Here is a 12,186-nt window from a genome sequence, read left to right on the forward strand (position 1 = left end):
GAACTGCTGTGGATGGAGTTCCAGGTATTTTGACCCAGTAACAGAGAAGCAACAGTGATACTAAGTCAGTTTGGTGAGTCACTTGGGAAGGAACTTCCAGGTGGTGGCATTCCCAGGTATCTGCTGTCCTCGTCCTTCTAGATGGTGGTGGTCATGAGTGTGAAAGGTGCTGCCTAAGAAACAAGTTCCTGCGGTGCATCTTGTAGATGGTACACTTAGTGCCACTTTTCGTCGGTGGTGGGAGTGAATGTTTGTGGAAGGGATAGCAATCAAGTGGGCTGCTTTGTCCTGGATGGTGTCAAGCTTCTTGAGTGTTGGAATTGCACTCATCTGGGCAAGTGGAGAGTACTCCATCATAATCCTGACTTGTGCCTTATAGATGGTGGACAGTCTTTGGGGAGTCAGGAGGTGTGTTACTCGCCACAGGATTCTTAGCCTTTGATCTGCTTTGGTAGCCATAATATTTATATGGCCAATCCAGTTCTGTTTCTGGTCAATGAGTGTTGATGGTGGGGAATTTTTTAATGGTAATTACATTGAATGTCAGAGGGCGACGACACTTGTTGGAGATGGTCATTGTCTGGCACTTGTGTGGCATAAATGTTATTTGCCACTTGTCAGCTCAAGCCTGGATATTGTTCAAGTCTTTCTGCATTTGGACATGGAACAAAGAAAACTACAGCACAGGAACAAGCCTTTCGGCCCCCCAAGTCTGCACCGAAGCATGCTGCCTGATTGAGCTAAAACCTCCTACCCTCCGGTGACCATTTCCCTCCATTCCCATCCTATTCATACATTTGTCCGACGCCCCTTAAAAGTCACTATTATATCTGCTTCCACTACCTCCCCTGGCAGTGAGTACCAGGCATCCTCCACCCTCTGCAAGAAAAAAAACTTGCTTCTTACATCTCCTTTAAACCTTGCTCTTTGCACCTTAAACCTATGTCCCCTAGTACTTGACTCTTCCACCCTGGAAAAAAGCTTCTGACCATAAGAACATAACATAAGAAATAGGAGCAGGAGTAGGCCATCCAGCCCTTCGAGCCTGCCCCGCCATTCAATAAGATCATGGCTGATCTGTCGCTGCTCAGTTCCACTTTCCCGCCCTCTCCCCATAACCCTTAATCCCCTCTCCTATCAAAAACCCATCAACCCGCGTCTTAAAAATATTTAGCGAGGCAGCCTCCACCACTTCAACGGGCAGAGAATTCCAGAGATTCACCACCCTTTGAGTGAAGAAGTTCCTCCTCAACTCCGTTCTAAACCGCCCCCCTTTTATCTTGAGGCTGTGCCCCCTAGTCCTATTGTCTTTTTTGAGCAGGAAGAGTCTTTCCACCTCTATCCTATCCATCCCATTCATCATCTTATACGTCTCAATGAGATCTCCTCTCATTCTTCTAAACTCTAACGAGTACAAGCCCAGTTTATTCAGCCTCTCCTCATAGCTCAACCCCCTCAACTCCGGTATCAGCCTAGTAAACCTCCTCTGCACTCCCTCCAAGGCCAAAATATCTTTGCGCAGGTGCGGCGCCCAAAAATGCACACAGTACTCCAGTTGCGGCCTCACCAATGCCCTATACAGCTGCAGCAAGACCTCCCTACTTTTATATTCAATCCCCTTCGCTATGAAGGCCAGCATCCCATTCGCCTTCTTGACCACCTGCTGCACCTGCAAGCTGGGTTTTTGCGACTCATGCACAAGGACCCCGAGGTCCCTCTGCACCGTCGCCTGCTGCAGTTTTTCGCCATCCTCTCAGCCCATGCCCTTCAGAATCCTGTAGAGTTCTATCAGGTCTCCTCTCAACCTCTGTCGTTCCAGTGAGAACAAACCAAGTTTCTCCAACATCTCCTCATAACTAAGCCCTCCATACCAGGTCACACCCTGGTAAATCTTTTTTGTACCCTCTCCAAATCCTAGTTCTAGTTTCATTTGTCAGTGGAAACAACTTTCCTGTTTCTATCTTATCCAATCCCTTCATAATCTTGAATGTTTCTATAAAATCGCCCCTCATTCTTCTGAATTCCAATGAGTATGGCCCCAGTCTACTCATAAGCCAATCCTGTCAACTCCACAATCAACCTAGTGAATCTCCTCTGCACCCCCTCCATTGCCAGTATATCCTTTCTCAAGTAAGGAGACCAAACTGTACATAGTACTCTAGGTGTGGCCTCACCAGTACCTTATACTGCTGCAACATAATCTCGCTGTTTTTAAACTCCGTCCCTCTGGCAATGAATGACAGAATTCTATTTGCCGCCTTAATCACCTGCAAACCAACTCTTTGAAATTCCTGCACAAGGACACCCAGGTCCCTCTGCACAGCAGCATGCTGCAATTTTTGACTATTTAAATAATCCATTTTGCTGTTATTCCTACCAAAATGGATGACCACACATTTACCAACATTGTACTCCATCTGCCAGATCCTCACCCACTCACTTAGATTGTCTGTATACCTTTGCAGACTTTCTGCATCCTCTGCACACTTTGCTCTGCCAGCTATCTAAGTGTCATCTGCAAATTTTGACACGCTACACTTGGTCCCCAACTCCAAATCATCTATGTAAATCGTAAACAATTGCAGTCCCAACACTGATCACTGAGGCACACCACTAGTCACTGCAGTATATGTATATTAAAAAAAGCATTGGTCTCTGTTCATTATTAGCTCGATTATGCTGCTTGACTTGCGCACACAAGCGCTTTGAGTTTCTGTATCACAAATTTGAGAGGTTTTCAAAATTGCAGCTTTTGTAAACCAAAGCAAAAAGATTGGCAAAAGGTGGTTTAATGCACAAGTTAAAAATAATCCCATGCAGCAGCATCTCGATGACATTTTGGAAGGCAAAGTTTACATGCCTGGCATTAAGTGCCCAATTAATCATGTATAAAATGCTATCAATTTCTCTTTGTGTAACACTGTTATTGTTTATCATGTTTTTAAATATACTGATTGATAGCTGGCTGATACACTTAATACCTAGGAGAGAGGGCCAGGGACAGAAGTAAGAGGCTGATTTGGGGTGGAGCAGGGCATGCACCCATTTGGTGACCTCCTCTGCGGTTCAGTTGTCAAGTCTGCTTATTGATTATTTAAAATGCTGTGACCTGCCCAACTTTTGGGGTTTCATCTACACAAAATGACAATGAATGCGCAGGGAAATATAGGCACTCAGATTTCTTTTAGTATCCATAAGGCACAGAATAATTGGTCATCAGTTCGTTTGTACAGAAGTTCAGGCAGCGTAACTATTTTATCTTTGTACTGAGTAGTTTCTGTTCTGCAAAGATATAGCCAGATTGTCATGAACAAGCATAAAATCATTTAATTTTGAAGAGAACAGATGTCTTGACTTGGAACGAAAGTTGTCTTAAAGTTCCCTTGTTAACAAATGTAAGAATCTTGCAACAACCTTTGACCTTCTTTTCAAGGATGATCTTCCAAAATAACTGCATCCTGGTAATGCTTAATTACAAAGCAAGCATTGTTTGGCTAAAAAGGCATGTATAACAGTGGTGATTAAAGTCTGGATGCAGCTTAGCTTGATACCATGTTGAATACAGAAAATGTTGCTAGCAATTTGAAAGTATTATTACTTTATTTCTCTTCACAGATGGGAAAATCCGCTTGGCGACGTTAGAGCTTGCCTGCCTCTTACTTAAACAACTTGTACTATCAGGTGGCAACTGCATTATTAAAGATGTGCATCTTGCTTGTTACGAGGTAATGATTTTAGACTTTTAAAAACCTTTGTCATGCAAAAACACATTATCAGTAAATCTGGCATCTTTGTGCATGGTAGGTTTTTTCAATTACGTTCAAGATATTGCGTTATTGAGACAACTTAATTCCAAAGAAAGAAGTAAAGCACTTCTAAAAGAATGGATAAAAGTAAAGGGCTTAACCGATTGCACAACTAGTTGGCGTCCATTTATAAATACAAATGTGCTCTTTCTTCCAGTTTGATGACAGAGCTTGCTTTGTGAATAGAATTTAACATTTTCCACATTGCGACTGTTGGTGTGTGTACAGTAAGAAGTCTCAACACCAGGTTAAAGTCCAACAGATTTATTTGGAATCATGAGCTTTTGGAGCGCTGCTGCTTCATCAAATGATGGCCTCGTGTAACCTAGTGTTGTGAGTCGTCTTACTGTGCCCACTCCAGTCCTGTGCCGGCATCTCCACATTGTTGATATGTGTGTGACGTAGATCAGAATTTTTAGCTACTTCATGACTGTGATAGCCATTCCATTAGAGTGTTTGTGGTCCATTAATTGTTGAAGCAATTTCAACGCCAACTCTTGAGCACAAGTTTCTTAAAAATGAGATTTTAGCTTTTGAAAAAAAGGACAGAAAACTGTAGGTTGCAACTCAGAAGTTATAACTTCCAAACAGACACTGTTCCTGTTGTTAGTCTAATGGTTTTCCAACAAATGTATTATTAATGAAGAAACAATTCTATGTTGGAGCATTGGAACAATTGACCCAATCGCATTAAAACAAGAGGTGTGCCAATCCGCCTGCTTTATACTTTAAGATTTGAACATTTTTTTTCTAAGATAATTCAGATATTCAAATTAGTGACTCATAATGTTGAGAAAATTAGCTAACACGACATGCAGCAACAGAGCTGCAAGATAGCATTATTAACATGGCTTGGACAAAGACAGCATCATTTTGAGTGATGAGAAAATTATAGATGTTACATTAATGTGTATGTACATCTCATGAGGGACATGAAAATCTGCAAAGTAATGATTTTTGTATGTTTGTGTTTGAGGGGGAAAATGAAATAATGAGATACCTGGATATATAATTCTAAATAGTATTAGCACCACTAACTGCGGCGCACGTTAGTTTTCTTCGACAATTCTCCCGTATGTAATTCTGTCAACTGAGCTGTGAAGGAAATGAAATCTGACGTCAGCCAGTTCTCATGAAACCTAAAATAGTCTAAATAATGTGCAAGCTGAGAAGAATGGTAGATATAAGCAGTTATCACTTGCTTGGAAATCTAAAAATACTTTTTAAACTATAACACATTGAGATGGTGAGTATTGATGAAGAACATCTGTTCTATCTGCTGTTTGTGTTGAGGAGTAACCAGACAATGCACGGTGAGTATTCAGTCTTTGCAAACTTGAAAAAACAGTGAAATTTGCTATGGTGTTCTAACAGAGTTCCACAGTTACAGCTCTTTTTAGCCAATGAGAGAAAACACACCAGTTAAGTAGCCTAACAGTTTGATGTGCACTTTCAACCAATAGAATTTTAATCCTTCATTTACATCCTTATCACTCATGGATGCAGCTGTACAGAATCATTGATGTTTTTAGCAGACAATGTTCAATAAGCATCCTGATATCCTTGAAGGACAGTCAACACTTGGAACATTGTGTTTTCTCAAGGACCCACTCATGCTGCAAAACAGACTCAGATCCTTCATCTGCTAATGGCTGATTCCATTTACCACATTTGGTTCAATAGAGACTTGATACTTTATTGTCATATAAAATGGCCAAGCAAATCCCCATTGACTGGTCTTGGCAATTGATATTCCCCAAATGGATGACTTTAGGTTTCAATGGAGGTGTATATACCTAAATGTGTTTTTCTAAAAGTATGAATCAAAGTGACAGTGATTATTCATTGGACAATCCTGTAATTCTCATGTGGAGGTATGTCATTGAGCATGTTCAAGTTTGAGAACAAAGATTTTTGCATAATAAAAAGAGAGGGATACGGTGGGAGAGGAGGGGGGAGTAGTGCTGGAGGATGGTGTTAATGTAGAAGATCAGCTATCATCTCATTGAATGGTGGAGTGGGCTCAATGGGCTGAATGGTCTACTCCTAATCTGATTTTTTTTTGATGTTCATCTTTTGAAGCTGGGGATTGATTCAGCAAGTCTTTCACCAATTCCTGCATGCCCCTTGGAGCTGGGGTCCGCATCCTGAATACAATCCTAGTAGTCTAAAAACCTCTTTCTCGTTTTATAGCTTTGGCACAGTTTTCCTAGACTTTACCATACTGTCCCCTTTTTCTAGAACAGGATTTTTGTCATTTGGCATTCTGGAAACACGCGTCAGCATAAAGTAATGTTAATTGGCATAAATGTTATTGGGTTCATCTCAGTAGGCTTCATAGGCACTGAGGAGACTTGTCTTCATTATTTTGTGACTATGTAACTGCCAGACTGCTTTGCAAAAATTTTGAGGTGTATTCTGTTTATTTTGTAAAACCAAAGAGATTGGTAACCACTACAAAGCTAAAGCTAGATGTATCAAAGTGTTTTATTTTATGATGCAATCTTGGCATATGTTAAATAATTTAATTTATTTACTGTAAGCTTATGGAGTAAAATGCTTTGTAAGTCATTATGCTTCTCCATATTTCCATGGAAAATCGTAATAGAGATTGATTTTGAGAAGGATCTTGATTCTGTTTTTCAAATGATACTTTCTTGTTTGAAAGTGGGTTCAATTTTTTTTTCTCACCCAAAATGTATAAACTTTGCTTTGAAACTATTGGAAGTGGATGGACTATAATCTGGTCATTACTCCATTGATTTGCATGCCACCGGATGCCTAAACCGATCCAAAATTACTGCACAAGACCAACTTCTGACCAAGCTTTTGATTTGCTTAGGTAGCTGATAATAGCCCTGTGAATGCTATTATTAGGGCATTTAACTATGTTAAAGGTGCTATTATTGCTATCAACTGATGCACTTGGGCACAAAATCTCTGAATCACAGGAGGTGTTTTAAGTGTATTGTGTGATGACTTCATATGCAGGAGAAATTTAAAATCATCAACTGACAAGAGGCAACTGCCATTTGTGGAAGAGTGTGCCAAATTGCTATCATCTTTTTCATGAAGAATTGCTTTTATCTTCACTCCTGAGAGGCTTGCCTAAAAATTTTAGGCTACGACCCCTATTCCTACATTCCCCAACCACTGGAAATCTCATCTAATCTATCAATGCCTTTTAATATCACAGTAAGAAGTCTCTCAACACCAGGTTAAAGTCCAACAGGTTTATTTGGTAGCACAAACTTTCAGAGTGCTGCTCCTTGTTGAAGGAGCAGTGCTCCGAAAGCTTGTGCTACCAAATAAATTTGTTGGACTTTAATCTGGTGTTGTGAGAATTCTTACTGTGCCCACCCCAGTCCAACGCCAGCATCTCCACATCATGGCTACCACCTTAATATCATGTAATCTTTGATTAAATTGTCCATTCATTTTCCTAAATTCTAGGAAATACAACCCTAGCTTGTGTAATCTCTCTCAATTTAGTCTTCAGAATTTAGATATTACCTTTTATCCACTCCCTTCAAGGGCAGTATATCCTTCTCAAGCTATGGTGAGCAAAACTGGTCACAGTTCTCCAGGTATAGTCAAGCCGTAGCTTTCTATAGCTGTGCCTGACTTCTACTCCCTTCTGTTCTATTCCTGTAGATATAAAGACCAGCACTACATTAGCCTTGTGGATTTTATTTTTCTTGTAGCTGTTTGTGACAGTTAAAACTTCTGTGTATACGCACCCTTAAGCCTCTTTGGACCTTCACTGTTTTGAGCTTTTCACAATTTGGAATTTTTTTTGCCTTCTCCATTACATTTGTTGTAATATGGAGAGCAGATTTGCCAAATGCACTGATGCAAAAATATTTTATCTTGCAGTTCTACCTCTCTTGTTAAAAAAAAAAGTCCTCATTCTTTTACCCCAGTCATTTATTCCTTATGCTTTGTGGTTCTGCTATGACGATTACAACAGCAATAACCACTAACAATGCATCTTTAACATAATGAACCATCCCAAAGTACTTCACAGGAATTTTATAAAACAAAGTATGACATGAGACACAAGACATATTTGGTCACCTGCCCGAAAGCTTAGTCCGAGGTTTTAAAGAGCACCTTAAATGAGGTAGAGATGCTGAGAAACACAGGGTAGGGTATTCCAGACCTTGGGGCATAGACAGCTGAAGAAACAGCCGTCAATGGTGGAGCAATTAAAATTAGGGAACAGAATTAGAAGAAGGAAGAAAGCTTTGAAGCAGGGTGCTGAGGACATTATAGAGATGGGGAGATTTGATTTGATTTATTATTGTCACATATATTAGTATACACTGAAAAGTATTGTTTATTGCAGGCTGTACAGACAAAACATACTGTTCATAGAGAAATAAAGGAGAGAGTGCAGAATGTAGTGTTACAGTTAGAGCTAGGATATAGAAAAGATCAGCTTAGTACGAGGTAGGTACATTCAAAAGACTGATGGCAGCAGGGAAGAAGCTATTCTTGAGAAGTTTGGTGTCCTCAGACTTTTGCATCTTTTTCCTGATGGAAGAGAGCATGTCTGGGGTGCTTGGGGTCCTTGATTTATGCTGGCTACTTTGCCGAGGCAGTGGAAAGTATAGATAGAGTCAATGGATGAGAGGCTGGTTTGCGTGATGGACTGGGCTTCATTGGGCCATGGGAGGATTTAAAAACAAGTATGGGAATTTTAAAATCCAGACATTGCCATCTGAGTTAACAAGCATTGGTGATCGGAAAACACGAATACTGGGCTGCAAAAATTTGGATGACTTCCAATTTACAGAAGATAGGAGACCGGAGGAATGCATTGGAATAGTCACAGCCTTTGAGATTAAAACTCTTCCTTCATGTCTGGAAAGATCTGAGATCCCAGTTCTCTAATGTTGCAGATGACCTCTACTGCTTTTGACAGGGTAACGTAATGGAATAATGCAGCCAGATGGAGTTGGAAACCAGGCACTCTCGACATCCTCTAAAATAACTTTTAAATTATAATCTTCAACCATTTTATAATGCCTTAGTCAGTTTTAGTGTTTATATTAGCAACGGTAAATGGTAATGGAGCAGCATGGTGCCACAGTGGTTGGCACTACTGCCTCGCAGTATCAGGGACCCAGGTTCGATTCCCTGCCTTGGGTCACCGTCGTGTGGAGTTTGCACGTTCTCCGCGTGTCTGCTTGGATTTCCTCTGGGTGCTTCGGTTTCCTCCCACAATCTGGTTAGGTGCATTGACCTGAACAGGCGCCAGAGTGTGGCAACTGGAGGAATTTTGCAGTAACTTCATTGCAGTGTTAATGTAAGCCTTACTTGTGACTAATAATTAAATAAACTTTAAAAAGATTAAAAGGTCTGCTATGAAATAAGACTTGTGGTGTTTCATGGCAATTATCTGTACAAATACACCAACTAATATTCAGACGTCATGTACAGATTTTGGGTCAAGATAAAGAAAACTTGCAAGCATACTTGGGCTGTTGTACCTTGTCTGTGTTGCATTGTATTAATAAGCTTTTGCAAGATCATTAGTGACCTCAATTATTACAGATTGATTTTGATTAAATTTGACTTCTATCCCTTTCTGTTCTTTAGCACACATTTATTTCTCCTGATCTTGCGACAGACATTTAAATTGCCCTTCTGTAAGTAATGTGAAAGCCCCATTGACTGGAAAGAAGCCTTTCACAAGCCGGAGATGAGTTTGCAATTTTCTCGTTGGCCTACATGCTTATAGGGGTTTAGCCTAAAATGGGAAGAAAGTACATTTGAGAAATCCCTCTCTCGTTTTCGATTTTATTTTTACTTCTGGGACCTACAGTGAAATCAGCCCCTCAGAGAAGAGAAATTGCAGGAAAATGAAGTCTGAAAATCTGCAGTTTTGTTTCTATTTCGCTCACTGCGTTCAGCGTGTGTGAAGTGAAGGCTGGTGTTTTGTTCCACCACCATTTTCACCACCTGGTGAAAGCTTGTCCAGCTGGTTATTCTCTGAAACTTGATATGCGTGCCTTGTGAAAATTGATATTCATCTTTGATTGTGTGGAGTATTGCAGCTCACAGTACACTTCCCAGCAGGTGTCAGTGTCTAATCAGAAATTTAAACCCAAGCATTACCTTCCCCATCAATGCTAGGAGTACAAGACTCTCTGGTCTAACAAAATTGGAATAGTTCCAGGTTATTTCTTTGACAAAATAGAAATAAACCTTATGTAATATCAGACTCACTTCACCTCCCAAACATTCCCTTTATTCCAGAAGATATCTTATCCACACACTGGAGAAACAAAGTTAGACTGTCCTTTCATGAATTTGCTGATCTCATGGTGAAAAAATTGACTCTTTTTAAAATGACATCCATGTGTGTGTACAAAGCTTGCTTTTCAAATCTTAAAGTCCCTGCGGTATAGAAGGAGGCCATTTGGCCCATCAAGTCTGCACTGACTCTCCGATAGAGCATGTTACGTAGACCCTATCCCCATAACCCCACATAATTACCTTACTTATCTCCCTAACCATCACATCTTAGGACACTGTGGGGCAATTAAGCATGGCCAATCTCCCTAACCTCTACATCTTTGGACTGTGGGAGAATTTGGAGGAAGCCCACATGGACATGGGGAGAACATGTAAACTCCACAAAGTCATCCAAGGCTGGAATTGAACCCAGATCCCTGGCACTGAGAGGCAGCCGTACTGACCATTTGCTAATAATCGTGGTGCCATGTTCAGATAATATTTCAGATATGCAATAGGTTAGGCTGCTGATCAGTTTATTGAAAAATTTAAGCATTGCACATTTGGATCCTTTTCTAACTTTTTCTGAGTTTCCAAACATTTTGTTCCTAATCATTTCATTGTAATTTTGCTTCAGTCAAGATCCTGTGTAATATTTTGGCTCACTGGCTGTCAGAGAAGTAACTGATCTGTTAGTCCATAGGTTCATGTAATTTGTTGATTACTAGCCTGTTGTACAGTAAGAAGCCTCACAACACCAGGTTAAAGTACAACAGATTTATTTGGTAGCATGAGCTTTCAGAGTGCTGCTCTTTCATCAGGTGATGCAGGAGCAGCATGAAAGCTCGTGCTACCAATTAAATCTGGCACCTATTAAATCTACCATGGCACAGATGCTGATTTTGAAAGTAAATTGGTTCCTTAATCCAAGGCTGTGGCATTTGGTTAGTTCATCTGGACCTAGGAGCTCATAATCGCCAAATGACAAATATTTCCCCATCTCCTTGATGAGGTAAGGGAGTAAACCTTTTAATGTTTTCAAGTGTGCACGTTCATTTGATTTGTAGCACACCTGTGTCTCTAACACTCAAATTCCAGAGCAACTGTTCCACTTGAATAAAATTAATGGCGTCTGTGGACAAAGAAGGCAACCTGTTAACTATTTCCTTTGAGATATGTAGCAGGAGAGTTTCCACAATTGGCAAGCTGGGTGCAAATTGTGTTCTAAATTGCACTAGTTATCTGAAATGATTTTATGACATACAAGTTTCCGCTGACCTGTTTGCATAATTACAGACATTAAACCTTCCAGGAATTATGTAATTGTGTGTAATTTTTAATGTACTTTTTAGAATTAAACATTCCTTGATGTTAGATGAAATATGTAAACATAGAGACTGACATGAGCTAGCGTTTATTTGCAGGTGTCCTTTTTTTTAACTTTCTAAGTTTATTAGTGTCATAAGCAGGCTTATGTTAACACTGCAATGAAGTTACTCTGGAAATCCCCTAGTTGCCCACTCCGGTGCCTGTTTGGGTAGTACAGCCAGTGCACCTAACCAGCATGTCCTTCGGATTGTGGAAGGAAACTGGAGCACCCAGAGGAAACTTGTGCAGACTCCGCACAGACAGCGACCCAAGCCGGGAATCAAACCCGGGTCCCTGGTGCTGTGAGGCAGCAGTGCTAACCATTGTACCACCATGCCACCCGTCATATTGTAAGTACTGTAAATATTTTCAGTAGATTGGGCAGTTTTTCACTCAGTATCCAAAGAGGCAAAGAACCTGCTGAGTTCTGGGGCTGAGACTGTGCAGGTATTTAGTCTGAGTGAATGTATTTTCTCACCTATTAAAAATGTTGGCCACAAAGCTCCACATGCCACCAAAGCTGTTTAAATTTGGATCACCCGAGTGTTTGTTTTATTATTGCAGGTGTCTTTATTAGATTTTTGTTTATATGATTTCAATGCATTTAGGGTGGTAACTGTGAACAGTTTTATTAGTATTGTTGAAAACAGATTAATCTCAAAAAACAAGCATTTTTATTAAGAGTATGAAATATACCACCTGTGAGTAACTAAAACTGACCTTACAAAACATCGTTGAGCTTAGAGTTTAGAAGGATGAGGGGGGGATC

General features: G+C 40.3%; 1 protein-coding gene across 1 annotated transcript in view; it reads left to right on the top strand.

Annotated features, from left to right (window-relative positions):
• The window catches only part of clec16a (C-type lectin domain containing 16A), a 246,720-nt gene that overhangs the window by 105,003 nt on the left and 129,531 nt on the right, over positions 1–12,186 (top strand). Inside the window, exon 15 of the mRNA XM_080206958.1 lies at positions 3,616–3,725. Within this exon, the coding sequence (XP_080063084.1) occupies positions 3,616–3,725 (110 nt within the window). The remainder of the gene's footprint in view (positions 1–3,615; positions 3,726–12,186) is intronic.

This window comes from Carcharhinus amblyrhynchos, chromosome 18 (assembly GCF_965287045.1).
Source record: "Carcharhinus amblyrhynchos chromosome 18, sCarAmb.v2.hapA, whole genome shotgun sequence".
Taxonomy (NCBI): Eukaryota; Metazoa; Chordata; class Chondrichthyes; order Carcharhiniformes; family Carcharhinidae; genus Carcharhinus; species Carcharhinus amblyrhynchos.